The 25,338-nt window shown below is 37.7% G+C and overlaps 1 protein-coding gene across 1 annotated transcript in view; it reads right to left on the reverse strand.

Annotated features, from left to right (window-relative positions):
* NCKAP1L (NCK associated protein 1 like) overlaps positions 1-25,338 on the reverse strand; it is a 605,812-nt gene that overhangs the window by 353,181 nt on the left and 227,293 nt on the right. Inside the window, exons 7-8 of the mRNA XM_053708267.1 lie at positions 9,772-9,909; positions 3,784-3,832 (exon numbers count right to left, since the gene is read on the reverse strand). Of these exons, the coding sequence (XP_053564242.1) occupies positions 3,784-3,832; positions 9,772-9,909 (187 nt within the window). The remainder of the gene's footprint in view (positions 1-3,783; positions 3,833-9,771; positions 9,910-25,338) is intronic.

Genomic DNA, 25,338 nt, shown 5'->3' on the forward strand with positions numbered 1-25,338 from the left:
CACTCAAATACCAGCGCAGCTTTGAGCTGGTTTTTCATGTTCGTGCACGATTTCGCCATAGACATCAATGGGGAGAGCCGGCTAAAAAAAAGCCTAACACCTGCAATAAAGGAGCGTAAAGCTCCGTAACGCTGCCCCATTGATCCCTATGGGGAAACAAAAGTTATGTTTACACCTAACACCCTAACATAAACCCCGAGTCTAAACACCCCTAATCTGCCGCCCCCGACATCGCCAACACCGACATTACACTTATTAACCCCATATCTGCCGCCCCCGACACCGCCGCCACCTACCTACATTTATTAACCCCTAATCTGCCACCCCTAACATCGCCGCTACCTACATTACACTTATTAACCATTAATCTGTTGCCCCCGCCACCACCTACCTATACTTATTAACCCCTAATCTGCCGCCCTAGCATCGACGCCAACTACATTACACTTATTAACCTCTAATCTGCCGCCCTCAATGTCGCCGCCACCCACCTACACTTATTAACCCCTAATCTGCCGCCCCCAATGTCGTCGCTACCTACCTACACTTATTAACCCCTAATCTGCCACCCCCAATGTCGTCGCTACCTACCTGCACTTATTAACCCCTAATCTTCCGCCCCCAACGTCGCCGCCACTATACTAAAGTTATAAACCCCAAAACCTAACCCTAGTCTAATCCTAAAAACTAACTTTAATATAATTAAAATAAATCTAAATAAAAATTACTATCATTAACTAAATAATTGCTATTTAAAATGTACCTATAAAATAAACCCTAAGCAAGCTACAATATAACTAATAGTTACATTGTAGCTATCTTAGGTTTTATTTTTATTTCACAGGCAAGTTTGTCTTACACTAACACCTAACCTTACACTACAATTAAATCAATTACATTAATTAAATACAATTAACTAAATTACAAAAAAACCAAATACTAAATTACACAAAATCAAAAAATAAATTATCAAATATTTAAACTAATTACACCTAATCTAATAGCACTATAAAAAAAAAATAGCCCCCCCCCCCAAATAAAAAAAACCCTAGCTTAAACTAAACTGCCAATAGCCCTTAAAAAGGCCTTTTGCGGGGCATTGCATCAAAGAAATCTCTTTTACCTGTAAAAAAAAATACAAACAACCCCCCAACAGTAAAACCCACCACCCACACAACTAACCCCCCAAATAAAATACTATCTCAAAAAAAACTAAGCTCCCCATTGCCCTGAAAAGGGCATTTGGATGGGCATTGCCCTTAAAATGGCATTTAGCTCTTTTTCTGTGCCCAAACGCTAATCTAAAATTAAAACCCACCCAATAAACCCTTAAAAAACCTAACACTAACCCCCGAAGATCCACTTACAGTTTTTGAAGACCCGACATCCATCCTCAACGAAGCGGCAGAAGTCCTCATCGAAGCCAGCAGAAGTCTTCATCCAAGCGGGCCGAAGTCTTCATCCATCCGGCGTAGAGCGGCTCCATCTTCAAGACATCCTGCGCGGAGCATCCTCTTCAATCGATGGCTCTTCCAGAATGAAGGTTCCTTTAAGGGATGTCATCCAAGATTCCGATTGGCTGATAGAATTATATCAGCCAATCGGAATTAAAGGGTAACAAATCCTATTGGCTGATGCCAATTTAGAGGGGGGGGGTTGTAATTTAGTTAATTGTATTTAATTAATGTAATTTATTTAATTGTAGTGTAAGGTTAGGTGTTAGTGTAACTCAAGTTAGGTTTTACTTTACAGGTAAATTTGTATTTATTTGAACTAGGTAGCTAATAAATAGTTAATAACTATTTACTAATTAGTCTACCTAGTTAAAATAAATACAAACTTACCTGTAAAATAAAAATAAAACCTAAGATAGCTACAATGTAACTATTAGTTATATTGTAGCTACCTTAGGGTTTATTTTATAGGTAAGTATTTAGTTTTAAATAGGAATTATTTAGTTAATGATAGTAATTTTTATTTAGATTTATTTTAATTATATTAAAGTCAGGGTTAGGGTTAGACTTAGGGTTAGGTTTAGGGGTTTATAACTTTAGTATAGTGGCGGCGATGTTAGGGACAGCAGATTAGGGGTTAATAACAGTAATGTAGGTTGCGGCAATGTTTGGGACAGCAGATTAGGGGTTAATAATATTTAACTAGTGTTTGCGATACGGGAGTGCGGCGGTTTAGGGGTTAATATGTTTATTATAGTGGTGGCGATGTCCGGAGCGGCAGATTAGGGGTTAATCATTTTATTTTAATGTTTGCGATGCGGGAGGGCCTTGGTTTAGGGGTTAATAGGTAGTTTATGGGTGTTAGTGTACTTTTTAGCACTTTAGTTATGAGTTTTATGTTACAGCGTTTACGGTATGGATCTTGACGGTATTAGCTGTACCGCTCACTTTTTGGTCTCCCAGGCAAACTCGTAATACCGGCGCAAAGGAAGTCACATTGAAAAAGGACTTTTGGAAAGCTGCGGTAGTTACGTTGCGTTATGGCCAAAAAAGTGTGCGGTGCAGCTAAACCTGCAAGACTCGTAATACCAGTGGTAGTGAAAAAGAGCCTTAACGCTGCTTTTTCACTCATACCGCAAAACTCGTAATCTAGCCGAATACTAGGAAACATCTAACGAAATCTCACATACTTTGCAAAGTTTTTTTTACCCAACATAATTCATATTTGCATTAGCAACATCCAGGGTTGACACCTTTTCTGGAAAAAAAATACTGGCCATACTCATTAGCATATATTTGCATAAAACAAATTATACAGCATAAATCAGGAACTAAAGCTGCTAGGACTTATTTTTACCCGTTTGCTACAAAGCCATTTTCCCTAGTGCTGAGACAAATTTGAGGGTTTTTATGCTACCTACATTTAAATACTATTGAAAGTCAAATTTCAATGAGTGACCCACACAAATTGTACATTTTTTAGCAGGTCCAGTAGATATAAAATATACCATTATTATATTTATATTTCATGACATATTAGATAGCTGTGGCAAAAACTTTAAAAAAATTATATATATTATATTTATATTTTAGTAAAATTCAGAGGTGACCACTGCTTTACTGTGACCACCTTACTAAATTGTCATCAAGAGTAGGATAGGGGCCTATACGGGTTTCTGTTGGTTATAACATAGATTAGAAGGTTTCTTCTTTTTTTCTTGCAAGGTGATCACTGTTCCCTAGATATAACAGATTTCTTTCAAGAGCATATAATGTTCCATTCTCAACCAAATCCCTATGTATTGTGTTTGGACTTTTTTTTTTTTTTTTTTAAAGATCTGCTTTCCTGTGTCTTTCCAAGACCATCATCACTTGAAAAAGCAGGTGACTCTCTTTCAAATGATAGGTCTTGAAGGTCTGTGGCTAGTAAGGGAGCTGAGATTAAAGGGTTTCTATGATGTCACCACACACTTCCCTGATGACATCCCGGCACTCCCATTTAGCTCTGGGAGTGCTGCCCACTATGCCCCCAACGATCAGTCTGCAGTGCAGGGGAATTGGTGATCCAGTGCTGTGATCAGCGATTCCCCTTCATGTCGAGAGCAGGTTGTTATGCACTCACAGGCAGCAGTTTACATGACGACCTGTTCTCGTCATGTCAGGCAAGAGGTTATGATCATTTGTTTATAATTACATCTCCATACACTTAAAAGACGTTTCACCATTATAGCATCTTTATTTATAAATTTAATCTTTATCTTAACTTCACCTGAACCTTAAAAATACTGTCCATGTAAAAAAGAAGCAAAAAAGTGCTATGTTTACTTACTTACAATCCATCTTTCCATTGTCTCAACAGACAGGTATTCACAGGGCATCTAGAAAAGGTACAACAAAGCACATGCAGTATGGGTAGAAGTGTAGTTTTTTTTTAAGTGATAAAAAAGAAAAAAAATCTTAAATGTTCACTGTAAATGAGGGCTGCATACCTTGAATCTAATCCTATCCCTAATCATAATCTTAGCCTTAACGCTAAACCTACTGTGAGACTGATTTCTGTTGCACAGGTTTTCTATAGACAATACTGCAGTTTTTACATTTTCTGTATAGGTGGCAGTTTAATTAGGCAAAACAGCTATTTCAAATGACAAAATAAAGGTATAGGAGTAAACACTGTAATACACGCAGGTAAAATGGATAATTGGACACACATGAAAGTGGTGAAAAACATAAATTATGCTTACCTGATAATTTAATTTCCATCTGTGTGAGGAGACTCCACTACTTCATTTATTACTTGTGGGAATTAATAACCTGGCCACCAGGAGGAGGCAAAGACACCCCAGCCAAAGGCTTAAATACCTCCCCCACTCCCCTCATCCACCAGTCATTCTTCCAAGGGAACAAGGAACAGTAGGAGAAATATCAGGGTATAAATGGTGCCAGAAGAATAATATTAAATTTAGGTCCGTCCACCGGAGCAAACGGGCGAGAGCAGTAGACTCTTCTCCCACAGATGAAAATGATGATGGTCTTGGAAAGACACAGGAAAGCATAATTTTTTCCATCTTAATGTTTTCCATCTTCCACTCCTTCATTCATTACTTGTGGGAACAAATACTCAAGCTCTAGAGGACAGTGAATGAACAAAATGGGAGGGCACCATAGCCTGCAGAACCTTTCTCCCAAAAACAGCTTCCTCTGAAGCAAAAACATCAAACTTGTAAAATTTTGCAAAAGTATGTAAGGAGGACCAAGTAGCCACCCTACAAATCTGCTCCACAGAGGCCTTGTTCTTAAAAGTCCAAGAAGAGGCCACAGCCCTAGTTGAGTGAGCCGTAACCCGCTGTCTCATAGGCCAAACGGATAATGCTCCTCAACCAAAAAGACAGAGAAGTGGAAGAGACCCTCTGCCCCCTACGCTTCCCAGAATACACCACAAATAAGGACGAAGTCTGTCTGAAATCCTTTGTGGCCTGAAGATAAAACTTCAAGGCTCGAACCACATCCATGTTATGAAGTAACCATTCCTTAGACAAAGAAGAGTTAGGACACAAGGAAGGAACTACTATCTCCTGATTGATATTACGATCTCACATCACCTTGGGAAGAAATCCCAAACCAGTGCGAAGCACAGCCTTATCGGCATGAAAAACCAGGTAAGGGGGCTCATGTTGCAAGGACACTAACTCAGAGACTCTGCAAGCCGACGCAATAGCCAGAACAGAGCCTTCCAGGAAACAATCTTAATGTCAAGTGCATGCATAGGCTCAAACGGAGCCCTCTGCAAAACCTTAAGAACCAAGTTCAAGCTCCAAGGAGAAGCCGAAGGTCTAAAAACCGGTCTGATTCTGGACAGAGCCTGAACAAAGGACTGAATATCAGGAAGCTTCTCTAGCTTCTTGTGTAACAGAACCGATAAGGCCGAAATCTGTCCCTTTAAGGAACTAGTGGCAAGGTCCTTATCCGGACCATCTTGAAGAAAAGCCAAAATCCTGGATACCCTAACCTTATGCCAGGGATATCCATGTTCCTCACACCAGGATAAAAAGGTCTTCCACACCTTATGATAGATGCGATGAGTGACCGGACCGGTTTCCTGGCCTGAATGAGAGTATCAATCACTCTCTCCGAGAACCCTCTCTTCACCAAGACTAGGCATTCAATCTCCACACAGTCAGCCTCAGAGAATCGAGATTTTGGTGGAGAAAAGGACCCTGCACCAGCAGATCCCTGCAACAGGGTAACCTCCATGGAGGAGATGACAAAATCCCCACCAGATCCGCAAACCATGTCCTCCGTGGCCACAACGGAGCAATCAGAATGGTTGAAGTCTGCTCCTGTCTGATGCGGGCCACCACTCGAGGGAGAAGCGGTAACGGTAGAAATATGTAAGTTAGATTGAACTCCCAAGGGACCGCCAAGGCATCTATCAGTTCCTCCTGGGGATCCCTGGACCGCGACCCGTATCTGGGTAGCTTGAAGTTGAGTCTGGACACCATGAGGTCTATCACTGGCGTCCCCCATCTGTTGCAGATCTCTGGAAACACTTTGGGATGGAGAGACCATTCCCAAGGATGAAACGATTGTCTGCTGAGAAAATCCGCCTCCCTGTTGTCCACACCCAGAATGTGGATCGCTGAGAGCGAACAGTTGTGGGTCTCTGCCCATTCCAGAATCTGAGATACTTACCTCATGGCAAGGGAGCTTCTCGTTCCCCCCTGATGGTTTATGTAAGCCACCAAGGTAATGTTGGGAATGGAATCTGATGAATCGGGATGACCCCAGAGGGGGCCAATCCCTCAGAGCGTTGAATATCGCTCGAAGTTCCAGAATATTTATTGGTATCGTTTACTTCTCTTGAGTCCACCTGCCCTGTGCCCATCTGGCACCCCAAACAGCTCCCCATCCTTATAGACTTGCGTCCGTGGTCACAATCTCCCAGGATGGCCACAAGAAAGATGTCCCCTGGGACAGCTGTCCCAGATGGATCCACCAAGAGATGGATTCCCTCACTCGTTTGTCCAGAGATATCTGTTGGAATAGATCTGAGTGATCACAGTTCCATTGTCTCAACATGCATAACTGAAGAGGTCTAAGATGGAACCTGGTGAATGGAATGACATCTATGCTGGATACCATTAGCCCAATCACCTCCTTACACCTGGCCACAGGTGGCCTTGAGGACTGAAGGGCAAGATAGCTGGACGCTATCTTGGCAAGTCTCTGGTCTGTCAAGAATATCTTCATGGATAAAGAATCTATTATCGTATCCAGGAGCTCCACCCTGTTGCTGGGGACCAGAGAACTTTCCCTCGTTAATCTTCCATCTGTGGGATCGAAGGAGAAGAAGAGCCCTCGAGTGGTCCTCCACAAGACTGCAGGATGGAGCCTGGACCAGTATATCGTCCAGGTAAGGAGCCACCGCAATACCTCTGGCTCTCGCTACCGCGAGCAGCGCTCCCAGGACCTTCATAAAGACTCTTGGGGCATCCTTCAAGTCTATTGTTGTCATAAATTGCCCCTCTTGAACTAGGGGCAGAATTGACCTGATTGTCTCCATTTTGAACGATGGGACTGACAGGAACTTGTTGAGGCAGAATTGGGCGGAACGTGCCCTCCTTCTTTGGGACCACGAAAAGGTTTGTATAGTACCCTAGACCCCTTTCTGCTAGAGGTACTGGAACGATTACACCGAGAGATGAGAGATCCCTTATGCACTCTAGAAAGGCAGCTCTCTTCTCTAGTCTTGAGGATAGGTTTGATAGGAGGAATCTGCCCCTGGGCGGATGATTCTTGAACCTTATACTGTAACCCTGGGTTTGTTAAATTTTATGTTATCACTTCACACTCTGTCATACTGGTCACTGGAAGTTCAACATGGCACCTTATGGCACAGAACTCTCTGAGGATCTGAAAAAAAGAATTGTGGCTCTACATAAAGATGGCCTAGGCTATAAGAAGATTGCCAAGACCCTGAAACTAAGCTGCAGCACGGTGGGCAAGACCATACAGCGGTTTCACAGGACAGGTTCCACTCAGAACAGGCTTCGCCATGGTCGACCAAATAAGTTGAGTGCACGTGTTCAGCATCATATCCAGAGGTAGTCTTTGGGAAATAGACATATGAGTGCTGCCAGCATTGCCGCAGAGGTTGAACCATGTCCTGTGGTCCAATGAGACCAAGATAAACTTATTTGGTTCAGATGGTGTCAAGTATGTGTTGCAGCAACCAGGTGAGGAGTACAAAGACAATTGTGTCTTGCCTACAGTCAAGCATGGTGGTGGGAGTGTCATAGTCTGGGCCTGCATGCGTGCTGCCAGCACTGAGGAGCTACAGTTCATTGAGGGAACCATGAATGCCAAACTCTGGTGAACTCCATGCCCAAGAGGGTTAAGGCAGTGCTTGAAAATAATGGTGGCCACACAAAATATTGACACTTTGGGCCCAATTTGGACATTTCCACTTAGGGGTGTACTCACTTTTGTTGCCAATGGTTTAGACATGAATGGCTGTGTGTTGAGTTATTTTGAGGGGACAGCAAATTTACACTGTTATACAGGCTGTACACTCACTACTTTACATTTCAGCAGTGTCATTTCTTCAGTGTTGTCACATGAAAAGATAAGATAGTACATTTTTGAAAATAAAATATTTACAAAAATGTGAGGGGTGTACTCACTGTTGTGGGATACTGTATCTAATGGTATTTTGGTACAATATATATCTATACCTATATATATATATATATATATATATATATATATATATATATATATATATATATATATATATATATATGATTATATATAGGTATATATATATATATATATATATATATGATTATATATAGGTATATATATATATATATAGGAATATATATTTATAAATACATAGAACTTATTCTGCTATGTGCAGAACAGTGGAATGTGAAATATTTACATTAAATACACAGTATACCATTTTATTAAATATGAATATTGCATAAATATGATTTTTCAAGTTCTCATCTACTTAACTGCAAAGGGCTCTAATGTCTATATAGGAGTAAATATGTATTAATGTGTTTATATGTGTATATATGTCTGTAAATACATATTTCTACATACAAATACGTATGTAAACATATATAACTATATATATATATATATATTTGCAGCCTTTTTTTCTAACACCTGAGACCTCATATCTTTGAGCCCTTATAACTATTTTGAATAATATTTGTAAGTGTACTTTGTAATGTATTTTTGATGTGTTATGTGACACTTTTTTGTTTTGCAAAAGAGTTTACCAGAGCCCTGATGATGTGGTAATCATTCTAGCATAAATCGCGATAGCACTCAAGAGATTGCCCTGTATTGTTAAATCGCCTTAAAACTTGTAATGAAATCATTCATCAACAAAGAAATTTTATAAAAAAAGGAAATGTTTTTTGCACTCAGTAGAAATTGTTACTACACTGCTCGTGCAAAAAACACATTGAAATTTATATTATAAGTCAATTAGTCATCATTCTTTTATCTAACAATGAACAATGGAGAGATTTGCCCTTAACATTGCAGCCATTAGAAAAAAGTCACCATTTTATCCTTACTAGAATTAAAATATTATGACAAATATATTTTTCCTGACATGAACACTTTTGGAGAATGTTTTCTTTAAAGCAGACACTATCTGCCTGAATAGCAAAATAAATGTAAGTTTTTAACATCACTATTATTTAAGCAAAGTGTTTTACTTAGGTCATAATAACTGACGAATATAATCAATATCACAATACATAAAAGTTTGCTGATGACATAGGGGCGTCGATTTAACAAGGGCAGAATGGCCCCTGTTCCTCTTGTTTCTGCAGGATCCTTCAGACTCGCCAGAAACAGCAGTTATGAAGCAGAAGTCTAAAGACCGCTGATCCATAACTTGTCTGCTGCCTCTGAGGTTGTGGTCTGCAATCCACCTGATCCTATACGATCGGGCTGATTGACACCCCTTGCTAGCGATCGATTGGCCACGAATCTGCAGGGGGCGGCATTGCACAAGCAGTTCTGGTGAACTGCTTGTGCAATGATAAATGCTGACAGTGTATGCTGTCGGCATTCAGCGATGTCTGTCGGACATGATAAGCTACAGCGTATTGTGTCGGACAGGCATTGGTAAATCTACCCCATGGGCTTTATTTATCAAGTTGTGGATGTAGCTTCTAAACCCTAGCAGTGCAAGCCTGAAACACTAGTTAAAGGGACTACAGAGATACGTTTAAACGGATTGGATAGAGCATGTCGTGTTAACCATTTTCAATCTACAAGCAATACTTACTGTGTCAGAACTTGACGGAGCAATCATTGCAGCAGGATTGCTGAGAAGGCTCAGAAGCTGAGCTCCTCGCCATTGGTCAGCAGATTGAGTCCTCCGACAGAACAGGAAATGCAGAGACATCAAAGCATCAGTCACTGACTGGAGAGAAAAATAAGCCATTTAACCATCATGGTTTCCATGCTTGTTACTAGAACAGAATTAGAATATAATAATGCCAAAATGTCATGCTCTAATTCCTTATCCTAGAAAACGATTTGTTTAAAGGACCATTAAATACAGTAGAATTGCTTAATCAACAAATGCTTAAAGGGACAGCAAAGTCATAATTAGACATTTGTGATTTAGACAGAGCATACAATTTTAAACAACTTTCCAATTTACTTCTATTGTTTAATTTTCTGCATTCTCTTGTTATCCTTTGCAGAAAGGTTTATCTAGGTTAGCACAGGAGCAGCAAAGAACCTAGGTCCTAGCTGCTGATTGGTGGTTACATATACCAAGAGAATGAAACAAATTTGATAATAGAAGTAAACTGGAAAGTTGTTTAAAATTGTATGTTCTTCCTAAATCATGAAAGAACATTTTTGGGTTTTATGTCCCTTCATTAACAAGACAATGCAATAGCAAATGAACAGTAGATTTGTTTCTGATAAATCTCTAAATTTGGTTACATTTCCTACCCCCCTGTATGATGTGACAGCCATCATAATAAATGCAAGTATGTATATAATGTAAACTCTTGCACATGCTAACATGCTCAGTAGGAGATGGTGCATCAGAAAGTGTGACTATAAAAAGATTGTGCACAATTTGATAATAGAAGTTAATTGGAAAGTTGTTTAGAATTGCATGTCCTCTCTTAATCATGAAAGTTTAGTTTTGACTTTCGTGTTCCTTTAACCCCTGCAAAGGAGTTAAACACATATGTAAAGTCCCACTTAGCTTTCAACTTTTACCAAGCAGGACACAGCTGGTAATTGGTGGAGTTCTGCAATCCCCACGTCTGATTGGCTGACTTGCATGTGTCCTACTGAGAAGCTGCAAGTTTATCTATCTGTTTTAACCCCCTAAAGAAATAGAGCATGACATTTTTGCATTAGACTGTCCCTTTAAAGGGACATAATACTCATATGCTAAATCACTTGAAACTGATGCAGTATAACTGTAAAAAGCTGACAGGAAAATATCACCTGAGCATCTCTATGTAAAAAAGGAAGATTTTTTACCTCACAATCTCCTCAGCTCAGCAGAGTAAGTTCTGTGTAAAAAGTTATACTCAACTGCTCCCAGCTGCAGGTAAAAAAAATTAAAAAAAAATGAAGAAATGAACAGCAGCCAATCAGCATCAGCAGTGCTGAGGTCATGAACTTTTACTGTGGTCTCATGAGATTTGACTTGACTCTCATGAGATTTCATTGTAAACTTCCTTTACCTGATTGGTGAAATAAGATGAGAGTGCACGATGCTCATCCCTTCAGATGTCCCAGGACAGACACACTAATATGCTGCTTAGAAATCCTTTACAATGGGAGGTGGCTACTGAGGAACTTTTAAGGTAAAATATCTTTCTTTTTTACATAGAGATGTTCAGGAGATATTTTGTAGTCAGCTTTTTACAGCTATGCTGCATCACTTTCAAGTGTTTAAACATTTGGGTATTATGGCCCTTTAAGTGTTTACATGTAATAAATAACCCTTTAATCCTGAGCTGTACAAGAAATACCATTAAATATGTTAAATATTAGCAGTAATGAGAATGAGCATGAGCCAAATATAAACAAAGAAGTTTGACGGTAGAAAGTAAATAGGAAATTACACTTATGAGAAAAAATATTTAAGACACAATAGAAGAGGTAGGTTGATGTAAAAGGAAACAGAATAAAAGAACAAACATCAGTTCACAGAGGAAAAATAAGGATTTAACCACAAGGCATTTAACTATAACAAATAAAAGTCAAAGAATAAAATGTGATCTTTAGAATGGAGCATAAAAATTTATCAGAATACAATCAGTTTCGTACCATTGGCAGAGCTCACAAAGGCCTCACAAGGACAGTCTGAGACAGAGATAGGGTTGCCTGATCTCCACCACAAACATACTGGATCATTTCTAGGTGACTGGGCATAATGGGCATAGTGGGCGGTGGGGTTACACAAGGTCCCTCCCAAAATCCAACCATATATGCTTTTTCACAATTAAGCAGTATTTTTACCCCATGGCTGCCAGTAACATACAACCATTTTACATCTCCATCTGCTGCATCACACATAAATGGTAGTGATTTGATCACCTTGACTGTCACTCATTTCTTTCTGCTCCATAATTTTAATGCATTGAGGAATAGGAGGCATTTTATATTAACAAAAACCAATGAACGTTAAAAACCTGTACATTTAAAAGTCAAATATTTTTGTGAATATTTTCCTGGACATCCTGCTAAAATACTGGAATGTCAAAGGATGCTAGCTCTGTGCTACTGTCCCTCCTGATGCTTTAATGTTCATATTTATGTCCAGGTTTCTCAGCTAAATTCCATATTGGAACAGTAGTGTGATTTGTGGGCGTGGCCTCAGAGGGGGTGTCAAGTGCAGGGCCAAGAGTGTCAAGGACAGGATTGGGAGTGCTGGGGGTAGAACCAGCTGGAGTGCCTGGGCAGAGTGGTGGTGGGAAATCAACGTAAGGGGGTACATGGGGCACAGCTTTTATGCTGGGGGCCTAGTCCCCCCAGGGGCCACTGTATAGGAAGCCAAAAAACGCCCTCCTCAAGGATGGCTAGTTCCATCTTTATATGCCTAGACTCCTGTTCCTGGAGGTATTGAAGATATTCACTTTGAGAGCGGGAGATTAAAGGAACATGAAAGCCTAGTTGTTTCTTATATGATTCAGATAGAGCACATAATTTTAAAAATGTTTCCAATTTACTTCTATTATAAAATTTGCATTGTAGTGATTGTATTTTTGTTTATCAGGATACCTAGGTAGGTAGGTGGCGTGCACATGTCCAGAGCACTGTAAGGTAGCAAACACTGCTGCCATCAAGTGATTTTGCTAATGTATAGAATTGTTTAAAGCATTCCTGTGTTAATTTATAGTGTAAGAAAGAGCTTTTTAATTAATTGGCCGAAAACACATGCACAAAATGCAAGAACTCACGTGCCACAAACCAGTATATTCACTCATTGAAATAGAAAAACAGGATCATAATTTGAATGGTCGATATGAGTGTCTTTAGAGTAAGTTATCAGTGCCATCTTATTAATCTAATATTGCTTCATCATACGTTTGCCCTCAACAAATATGTAGAGGAAGCATATTAACATTTTTGACTGGTGACTCATCTTCAAATGAACTAGTAATTAATTTAGGGCCTCTGCAGCGAAATTACATACAGTACCTGCATAAGGAAAGTGCATTTGCAGAAGCTAGGGATATAGTGACCTCTAGTGGTCCAAATATAAAATATTTTCCATCTATATATAATTATACAATACAATATTCCAACGTCTCCCAAGTGCACAGAATTTCAGACCTTTAGATGAAACACACTCAAAATTATACACATTTTACTCTTTTTTCCCCAATTATAAAACATTTATTGCCAGATTACAAGTGGTGTGGCAACTGCGCTAGAAGTAAACTTTTTGCACGTGTCATGTTGCGCTCATATTATGAGCTAAAAGTGAACTATTTTTGCTTGTGTGCTAAACCGAGGAGCGCAAAAAAATGAACTTAGGATATTGTTCGCACAATAACCTATTCCCCCATAGAAGTCAATAGAGCAAAAAAGTGGAAAAAAAACACCCAACCCGCACGATTGCATATATCTGATATTCAAACCCCTTATAAATATGTCATGAAATGACCACAGAAAGGATATATAACAAATATATATAAAGTGCTTAAAAATGAGGATAATAAATGAATTTTGTAAAAATCACACCTAGTAAAAAATCAAAATTTAAAAATTCATAGATACAATAAAATCAAATAATATTACATTCAAATAGATCAAATAGCTCATAGCTTATGATTCATAAAACATAAACACACTCAATGCAATGAAAACAATCAAATGTGATACATATGAAAAGTGAAAATAAAAATAAAAAATAATAAAAATAAAAAATAATTATAAACAGCTAGCACCAAAACAGGTGTTAATCCGTTGGTGCCTAAATGTAGTCAGAATAAAGAACTTTGTGACAATCATTTCAGCCTTCTGTGGGCCTCGTCAGTGAGGTGCAACTTCTCACTCATATATATATAATAGATATACAGATTGAATCCAGCACTAGACCCGCATATAATTTACTCAATGTGTGCCTGTCACAGTGGAGCATCCGCAAACCTATTAGCAAAGTAGTCCATATATATATATATAATGTAACAGCACCACAGCAGTTTTTAAAGGTGGAAAATTCTTTTATTTAGATACAGAACCATAAAAGCGATGTTTCTGACCTACAAGGTCCTTAATCATGTATGCATTTTATGGTTCATCACGCTTTTATGGTTCTGTATCTAAATAAAAGAAATGTTTACCTTTAAAAACTGCTGTGGTGCTGTCACATTATATATATGGACTATATGTGTGTGTGTGTGTGTGTGTGTTTTTTTTTGGTAAAATATTTAGTTTTATATATATATATACAAAAGTCAGGTTAAGTGCACTCACTGTTACAGCGACATCTGCCGGGGTTCTGGTGAAAATATGTAGTAGTAACAATCAACCGCATAAGTGGAAGAAAAACGCTTCACTCTCCGGTCTTTGCAAAAGATAAAAGGCTTTAATCCATCCTCATAGACAATCAATAAGACAACATCACAAATGTTTCGATACCTACTGGTATCTTTTTCAATGGGTAAATAAATTTCCTGTGTCCCAAAAAGCTCCTAACTAGCCCACACACCGCTCACCTATTTATATCCCTAAGTGCTAATGTGATTTCCGGTATGCCGGGACACCGCCCACACATGCACGTCACGATGCCCGTATTGAAATAGGAACCATCTAAAGTCAACCGCATGGCTAATTATCATAGCCCCACCTGCGTAATGACGAGTGAAACGTCACTCAGGCTGCTCATCGGAGACATCGCGCATGCTGTGTTGTGTCACGGATCAACACCGGAAAGCACTATTGAAATACTAAAAGCTAAAACCGGATCACATCGTAATCCTTATATTACAGACTTTTATTAGTAAAAAGTGTTAGACAACACTACAGGGAACCCTTGATAACACTAATACTATGCTGGGACTAATATAACAATTACATTTACTGAAGCCCAATTGTCAACTTTAAGTCTGATGTTCGGCCACATAAGGGTAACCAGTGGAGCAGATGACAAAAAATAAAACAAGAAAGCAGAAAAAACAATATTAATCAAAAGGTATTAATGATAAAAAGAAAAGAAAAGAAAAAGAAAAAAGAAAATAATGAAAAAATAAAACTACATGCAAAAAATAAACAATAAAAAACAAAAAACAAGCACAAAATAAATTAATATAAAAATAAATAAAAAGAGTATATGATAGAAACAATATATATCCCCTTAATGACCACAGCACTTTTTCATTTTCTGTCCGTTTGGGACTAAGGCTATTTTTACATTTTTGCAGTGTTTGTGTTTAGCTGTAATTTTCCTCTTACTCATTTACTGTACCCACACATATTATATACCGTTTTTCTTGCCATTAAATGGACTTTCAAAAGATACCATTATTTTCATCATATCTTATAAATTACTATAAAAAAATTATAAAATATGAGGTAAAAATGGAAAAAACCCCACACTTTTCTAACTTTGACCCCCAAAATCTGTTACACATCTACAACCACCAAAAAAAAAAACATGCTAAATAGTTTCTAAATTTTGTCCTGAGTTTAGAAATATCCAATGTTTACATGTTCTTTGCTTTTTTGCAAGTTATAGGGCCATAAATACAAGTAGCACTTTGCTATTTCCAAACCTGAATATCCATTGACATGTATATTTTTTTTTTTAGAAGACATCCCAAAGTATTGATCTAGGCCCATTTTGCTATATTTTATGCCACCATTTCACCGCCAAATGCGATCAAATAAAAAAAATTGTTCACTTTTTCACAAATTTTTTCACAAACTTTAGGTTTCTCGCTGAAATTATTTACAAACAACTTATGCAATTATAGCATAAATGGTTGTAAATGCTTCTCTGGGATCCCCTTTGTTCAGAAATAGCAGACATATATGGCTTTGGCTTTGATTTTTGGTAGTTAGAAGGCTGCTAAATGCCACTGCGCACCAACAAGTGTATTATGCCCAGCAGTGAAGGGGTTAATTAGGGAGCATGTAGGGAGCTTCTAGGGTTAATTTTAGATTTAGTGTAGTAGATAACCCCAAGTATTGATCTAGGCCCATTTTGGCATATCTCATGCCACCATTTCACCGCCAAACGCGATCAAATTAAAAAAAACACAAAATTTTTCACAATTTTAGGTTTCTCACTGAAATTATTATTAACAGCTTGTGCAATTATGGCACAAATGGTTGTAAATGCTTCTCTGGGATCCCCTTTGTTCAGAAATAGCAGACATATATGACTTTGGCATTGCTTTTTAGTAATTAGAAGGCCGCTAAATACTGCTGCGCATCACACGTGTATTATGGCTAGCAGTGAAGGGGTTAATTAGGTAGTTTGTAGGGAGCTTGCAGGGTTAATTTTAGCTTTAGTGTAGAGATCAGCCTCCCACCTGACACATCCCACCCCCTGATCCCTCCCAAACAGCTCCCCCACCCCACAATTGTCCCTGCCATCTTAAGTACTGGCAGAAAGTCTGCCAGTACTAAAATAAAAGTTTTTTTTAAAAAAAAAATAATAATAATTTTTTAGCATATTTACATATGCTACTGTGTAGGATCCCCCCCTTAGCCCCCAACCTCCCTGATCCCCCCCCCCCCCAAAAAAAAACAGCTCTCTAACCCTCCCCCTCTGCCTTATTGGGGGCCATCTTGGGTACTGGCAGCTGTCTTTTTGCGGTTTTTTTCTGTAGTATAGCTCCCCCCCCACAGACCAACTCCCTCCATCTAACTGATGTTTTTTTATTAATAATTTTTGTCCCCATTTTTACATTTTTGTACACTTTCTTACTGTAGTGTAGCGGTTCCCACCCGCTCCGTCCCCGTGCACGCGCCCGCCCCTGCCCCCCGTGCACGTGCGCACGTCCATGCGCACCCCTGGCCATCCCCGCCCACGATCCCTCCCCCCTCCAGATCAGCAGGGCCATCGATGGCCACCACCCGCCTCCCATACCGGCTCCCACCCACCAACAAAAAGAGCCACCGATCTCCGGTGCAGAGAGGGCCACAGAGTGGCTCTCTCTGCACCGGATGGCTAAAAAATGTCGAAGCATCCTGCAATAACAGTAAAACAGCTGGAAGTGATCAGGATCGCTTCCTGCTGCTTTCCAGACCGAGGACGTGCAGGGTATGTCCTTGGTCGTTAACTGACTTTCTTTTGAGGACGTACCTTGCACGTCCTTGGTCGTTAAGGGGATATACTAAGATCCAGAAAGCTAGAAAATTAGATGCCCTGATATTATACTTCAATGCATATTGGAGTATGGTAGAGAACACTAAAGCTGGCAACAATATACTGTTTAACGATACATCTCCATTTTTAAGGATAATAGTCCCGTATAATATGAATGTCAGTCTAGAGCAAGTCAATTTACTAGTCCAGAGACCTAGATCGAACAATCATAGAAGCCTCTTCATAGGAAAACGTTGTAATCTAGCTGCACATTCAATCCTTTTGGCGTCACGGTGTCCAGTCGGTAGATCCAAGATGTTTCCACTTGGAGAAGTTTGGTATTTCTATCACCCCCTCTCCGCAAGGGGGGCACATGATCAATTAGCATTGTCCTCAGGCTTGCAGGTGTATGTCCTGCCTGGAGGAAGTGCCGAGCAACCGGTTGGTCCGTTGTCTTTTTGTCTATTGCTGTCCTGATAGCATGACAATGGTTCACCATCCTTTCACGGAAAGTAGTGGAAGTTTTTCCCACATAAACCAAGGAACATGGGCACATCAGTATGTAGATCACGTGAGTGCTCATACAGGATAACCTGTGTAGAATTTTGTATTTTCTCCCTGTATGGGGGTGATGGAAATACATCCCAGTCAACATACTGTTACAGGTTGTACAGTCTCCACATCTATAGCATCCTAATTTTCTCTTGGCATCCATCCACGTGCCTTTTTCATAGCATTTTATCGGATCATTGTGGACCAAGATATCCTTTAAATTAGATGCCATTTTGTAGACCATCCGTGGAGCTGTCGTGCTTAGGAAGGGAAGTGTCTTGTCGGTTTTTACAATATCCCAGTTCTTTTTTACAGATTCTGTTAGAGCTTTAGATATAGGGTTAAAAGTTGTAACAAAATTGATGTTACTTGTAGTATTCTCAGCATCCTTTGTCATATCCCGTAGCTGCAACAGTGTCATTTGATCATAATGTGCTAGCTTGGTATGTGCCTGTTCGATAGCTTTCATTTTATATCCACGTTGTTTCAGCTTAGCCTTCATTTCTTCCTCTTGGGCATTCCTGGTTTCCATCAGTGTATTGTTGCGTGCCACTCGCATGAGCTGAGAGGAAACAACCCCCCTCTTTTGATGTTCTGGGTGATAGCTAGTAGACAACAGTAGGGAGTTCTTGTCAGTGGGTTTGGAATACAATGATGTAGAGAATTTGCATCCCTCATTATCTGAATAAATTGTAATATTCAGGTCCAGGAAGGGAATAGTGACATTGCTGTATGCAAATTTAAAGTGGATAGTAGACTCAATGTTGTTAAGGGTATTAACCCAATGCTTTAATGATTCTTCTGACCCTCGCCATACTAAAAATACATCATCTATGTATATCACATATAGTTTAATGTGATTAACCGTCAAAATATTCATAATTTTGTTCTCATACCAGGACATGTAAAGATTGGCATATGCGGGAGCCATATTAGAACCCATAGCAGTCCCCGACAATTGTAAAAAGAAATCTCTCTCAAATTTGAAAAAATTATTTTCCAAACAGAAAGTGAGTAGTTCAAGCATGATCTCAATGGGTGGTCCCGCATATGCCAATGATTCACTCAGCATAGACCTGACAGCCTGTACACTGCCATTATGAGGTATGACAGTGTTACAGGCTGTCTACATCCATGGTGACCAGCAAATCACCAGGTTCCAAGCATTTTAAACCCAATAATTTTCTAATGAGCGATGGAGAATCTAATATAAAGGAATAGGATTCCTTTACAACTGGTTGGAGATGGTGATCAATGAAAATGGCCACATTAGAAAATAAAGAGTCCCGGGCAGACACAATAGGTCTGCCGGGAGGCTTTAGCAGAGTTTTATGTACTTTAGGCAAAAGATATAAAACTGGAATTACCGGAAAATAAGTGGTCATAAAATCAAGTTCACTCTCATTGATCATCCCTGCTTCATGACCACACTTTAAAATGTAGTCTAGTTCTTTTTTGAAGGAATTCATTGGGTTACCTCTGAGTTTGCAGTAAACCTTGTTGTCAGAAAGCTGCCTGTAAGCCTCTTCAAGGTAGTCAGAGTAATTTTGTTTCACAATTATATATATATATATATATATATACATGATTATATATAGGTATAGATACTGTGCATACAGTTATATATATCAAAATAACAAGAGTATTGCATTGAGCAATGATACTTTTTTTATTGGACTAACTATACATTTATAAGTTGACAAGCTTTCGGAAGAGTTCCTTCCTTTATTAAGTCTGAAGCAATACTGACCAATTCAATGGAATTTACAGATTATATCTTAAAACACAGAATAGCTAAGAGGACAGAAAGTGCAGGGAGAGGAGGAGGTGTCGTAAAAATCATGAGGGGGGCTTAGGTAACAGGCAGACAGTGTCCGGTGTAGGAGAACAGACAGGGGAAATATATAACTTTACATAGAGCATATACTGACATAAAGTTATATATCAATATTGAATCAATATCTATAAAGATGTGAAATTGTATATACAGGGGGAATACAAAAGTTAAAATAAAAAATTTTTTTAAAAAAAGGCAAAAGTGTGGACATACCTGTGTACCTATGTATATAGAATGTGGAATATACAATGTAATTGACTGAATGAAAGTACATTACAAAAAATTTTGATAATGTGTTAAGAACCCAGAGTCCGCATTTAGTCCAGAATTAAACAAGTTGAAGTGCATTATCATTTTTATTTCAAAGGTTTTTCCACGTCCATTGTCACAAGTATAGTATCCTCTGGCAATTCTGTTATCAGGCTGATTTTGTTAAGAAAATCAGTGGTGTCTTTTATAAAGCTAGTGGTGTTAATAACTAAGGGCTTAAGAATATTCTCCACTAGGCCCGATATTTGCTCAGTCAGAGTGTCCATGCCTGTTATTATTGGTCTTCCTGGGTTCCCTGGTTTGTGGATTTTTGGGAGCATGTTGAATGTCCCTATGGTAGGGTTAGATTGCACCAGTTTGTCCAGTTTATGTTGTGTGTGTTTAGGGAATGTTTTAATTAGTTTTCTAATTTGCAAAGTATATTCCTGGGTGGGGTCCTTTTCCATTTTTTTGCAATAAGTTTGATCTGATAATTGTCTATTTCCCTCTGTGATGTAGTCCTGTGTATTCATGATCACCACTGCTCCTCCCTTGTCCGCAGGCTTAATGGTAATATTTTCATTATTTCTTAAGTTTTTTATAGCGTTTTTTTCTAAGTGTGAGAGGTTATACATAATTTTTTTCTGCTGTGTGTTGAGCAGAGATGCAGTTCTCAACCGGAAGCTTTCAATATAGCTGTCCAATTTTGTGTTGCGTCCTGGTGCAGGTGTGAAGATTGTGTTCTTCTTCCTTCCAATGTAGTCCTCCATAGTGTTGGTATTTTCTTTAGCCGCAATCTCCTGAAGAATTCTTCTAAGTCTGAGTACAGTTGGATTTTGTCTAGATTTGTACTTGGACAGAATGATAATCCTTTACACAGTACTGATATCTCTGGCCCTGACAGGTGGTAGTTTGAAAGGTTCACAATCCCTGAGTTTTCTGCATGGTTTTCTTGGTTGGTGGCAGTTTGTGTTTTGAATGAGGTTCTGTTATTGTCTGTGGATGTCTGGTCATTTGTTGTTGAAGTTGATCTGTCGCCTGGAGCTCTATTTTCTTGCATTTTTTTGTTTTATTCTGTTTTGTGACAGGCATGCAAGTTTCTTCTTTTTCTTCTTGATAAAATTTTGTTGTTGTGCTTTGAGGAAGTGTTGCATTTCTTTTTTAATTTCTTCATTGGACCCATTATTTTCTTGTAGTTTTTGTAGTAGGAGCTGCTTTTGGTCTTTTATTTTTTGCTTTTTGCTGTATAGTTGTTGAATTAGGTTATTTCTCAGTTTCTCACTGGTACGTCTGCAAAGTTTTTCAGAAGTATTGCTTCAGACTTGATAAAGGAAGGAACTCTTCCGAAAGCTTGTCAACGTATAAATGTATAGTTAGTCCAATAAAAAAGTATCATTGCTCAATGCAATACTCTTGTTATTTTGATATATATATATATATATATATATATATACATATATATTTATCTATTTATATGTCTGTAAATACATATATACAATATAAATACATAAATACAAATGTACACATATATAGACATATCTACATATGTACATATAAATCTTTAGACATGTATATGTATGTATCTCTATACCCTTTGTCTGCCTTATTATTTCTAACACCTGAGACCTCATATCTTTGGGCCCTTATAACTTTTTTGAGCAATATTTTTTTAATAATTTTATTAGATAGTGTTATTATGAGTGTAAGTATACTTTGTAATGTATTTTTGATGTGTTTTGTGCAAATTCTTTGTTTTGCGAAACAGTTATCCAGAGCTCTGAGGACGCAGTAATCGCTCTCGCGTAATTCGTTATTGTCCTCAAGTGATCACATTGACTTTCAACTTGTTGGATTAGCGCTCATGAGAATATGAGATCAGGTTTGTTTTTTTCAAATTTTTTCTCCATGGACTTTTATGATAGAATACCTGAACGCGATATTCTAAATTCGGCTTTTTGTGCACGTCGGTTAGCGCTCAAACTAAAAAAGTTTACTTTCAACTCATAATACAAGCTCAACCTGGTGAGCACAAAAAGCTTACATCTAGCACAATTAACGCTCAAGTGGGAGCGTTAATTAGCAAACCACTTGTAACCTGGCCCTTAATGTTATTTGCTTAATTTGAAAAGTGCTTAATGAGCCAAAAAATGCCTAAACAACAATCAATTGCCATGAAACTTTGCACAATCAAAGTTCAACACTGCCCAAAGCCTATTCTAGAAATTTGTTGAGTTTTGGATTCCCACACTGCAAATAAATCTTGTTAAGTGCAGGAATTACCTTTAATATCACTAAATTGCCACCACAATGCAATATTCCAACCTCACACATGTGCACAGAAAATGTCAGACCTTTAGGTGAAACACACTCAAAATTATACACATTTTCCTCTTTTTGCCAATTCTAAAAAGTTGAATGTAATTTGCTTAATGTGGAGAGCACTTAATGAGCCAAAAACTGCCTAAACAGCAAGCAAAGTTTATCAATGGCCAAATATGTTCTAAAAGTTTAATGAGTGTTGATTCTCACACTGCAAATAAATTGCTTGACATACACAAATGGCCCTTAAAGGGACAGTCAAGTATAAATTAAACTTTCATTATTCAGATAGGACTTTTAATTTTAATTGACTTTCCAATTTACTTTTATCATCAAATTTGCTTTTTTCTCTTGGTATTCTTAGTTTAAACTAAACATAGGTAGGCTCATATGCTAATTTCTAAGCCTTTGAGGGCTGCCTCTTATCACATGCTTTTTAAATCTCTTTTCAACACAAAGAGACAGAAAGTACATGTGGGCTATATAGATAACACTGTGTTCAGGCACAGAAAGTTATTTAAGATCTAGCACAATACAATGCTAAATTTAAGACAATAGAAAATAAACAGTCACAGTCATGTGATCAGGGGGCTGGATGAAGGTTCCTAGATACAAGGTAATCACAAAGGTAAAAAGTACATTAATATAACTGTGTTGGTTATGCAAAACTGAGGAATGGGTAATAAAGGGATTATCTATCTTTTAAAACAATAACAATTCTATGGTTGACTGTCCCTTTAATATCTTTCAATCTTTCACAATATTCCAACATCAACAATGTACACATAACATTTCAGAATTTTAGGTGAAACACCCTCAAAATTAGAGAAATTTAAAGGGACATGAAACACTAAAAAATTATTTTTAAACAACTTAAACATTTAAACAACTTTGAATGTACTTCTATTATCTAATTTGCTTAATTCTCTTGGTAACATTTGCCGAAGGAACAGCAATGCACATGGGGGAGCCAATAACATGGGGTATATATATGCAGCCATCAATCAGAAGATCCTGAGCCTATTTAGGTATTCTTTTCAACAAGGGATATCAAGAGAACAAAATAAATTAGATAATAGAAGTTAAATGGAAAGTTATTTAAAATGAAATGATGTTTTTTGAATCATGAAAGGAAAAATTTGGGTTTCATCTTCCTTTAATTATTTTTCCCAATTCTCTGATGTCTAATGTAATCTGCTAAATGTGAAAAAAATGCTTTATGATGAGACAAAAAATGCCTAAACATCAAACAATTATCTCAAAACATTGCATGTGCTAAGTTTATCACTGCCCAAGCCTATACTAGAATTTCATGAGTTTTGGATTCACACAGTGCAAATAAATTCTGTTAAACGCAATATTTTGAGACAATTGATTGATGTTTTATGCATTTTTTGGCTCATTAAGCGCTTTTTCACATTAAGAAGATTTCATTAAACGTTTTCGAATTGGCAACAATAGTTATATGTTTATAATTTTGAGTGTGATTTACCTAAAAGTTTAAAATTTTCTTGGTAGATATGCGTTGATATTATTAATATTGTTTTGTTGAAAATTTGGTGGCAATTGACTTATATTGACTTATATTAAAGTTTTTTTATATGTTAAGCAGCATTAAGCATAACAACAAATAAGCTAAACTAGATTATTTTGCAATGTGGGGATCCAAAACTAATTATACTTCTAGAATAGGCTTGGTCAGTGATAGAGACGTTTTTCTGAGACATTTTATTGGCTTATTAAAGGGCCATGATACCTAAATGTTGAAACACTTGAAAGTTATGCAGCATAGCTGTAAAAAGCTGACTAGAAAATATCACCTGAATACCTTTATGTAAAAAATAAAGATTTTTTTTTACCTCAAAATGTCCTAAATAGTCACACCCCATTGTAAAGGACTTTAAGCAGCAAATCAGTATGCCTGTCCCAGGACCGGCAAGAGAGTGAGCCTCATGCACACTTGTGTTATTTCCCTATTCAGTTTACTATGAAATCTCATGAGAGTTAAGTGAAATCTCATGAGATCACAGTAAAAGAGTTCATGACTTCAGCACTGTTGATGCTGATTGGCTGCAGTTAATTTTTTTTATTTATTTTTTTAACTGCAGCTGGACAGCAGCTGAAGTATAACTTTTTACACAGGACTTACTCTGGTGAGCTGAGGAAATTGTGAAGTAAAATATCTTCCTTTTTTACATAGAAATGCTCAGGTGATATTTTCCTGTCAGCTTTTTACAGTTATACTGCATCAGTTTCAAGTGATTTAGCATATGAGTATTATGTACCTTTAAGCACTTTTCACATTAATCGGAATATATTAAACATTTTAGAATTAAGAAAAATAGTTATTCTTTTGAGTGTTTTTCACCTAAAGGTCTGAAATTTACTGTATAGATGTGTGTTGTTGGAATATTGTATTGTGGAAAATGTGGTGAAAATTTAGTGATCACTATTGCACTGTAAGCAACATTAAGCAGCCCAAAAATGTGCATAAAGCTGTGTATTTGCAGTGTGGTTATCCAAAACTCCCGAAACCTAAAGAATAGGCTGAGGCAGTGATATTTTATGTCTTTGCAAAGTTGAGACACTTGATTGATGTTTAGGTATTTTTGGCTCATTAAGTGCTTTTTCACATTAAGCAGATTACATTAAACATTTTAGAATTTGCAAAAATAATTAAATGTGTATAATTTTCAGTGTGTTTGACCTAAATGTCTAAAATTGTCTGTGCAGATGTGTGTTCTAAGACTATTGTAAAATAAAGAAGTTAGGGAAGCGCTGAGACAGTTAAAGTGGGGTCCTAGATATGATTATATAGTGATTAAAAGAGGATCAGTTAAGGTGGAGATCCTATATAATAGGAAACTTGTGGGTTTGCATTTGGTGCTTAATACTCCTTGTTCTTGGACTATTGTACTGTGGAAAATTTGGTGGCAAATAAGTGATATTTTGTATGTTAAGCAACATTAAGAAATCCAAAAAAATGTGCTTAACGAGATTTATCTACAGTGTGGGAATCCAAAACTCATGAATATTTTAGAATAGGCTTGGGCAGTGATAAAACTTTGCTTGTGCAAAGGTTCATGGCAATTGAT

This window comes from Bombina bombina, chromosome 3 (assembly GCF_027579735.1).
Source record: "Bombina bombina isolate aBomBom1 chromosome 3, aBomBom1.pri, whole genome shotgun sequence".
NCBI classification, from domain to species: Eukaryota; Metazoa; Chordata; class Amphibia; order Anura; family Bombinatoridae; genus Bombina; species Bombina bombina.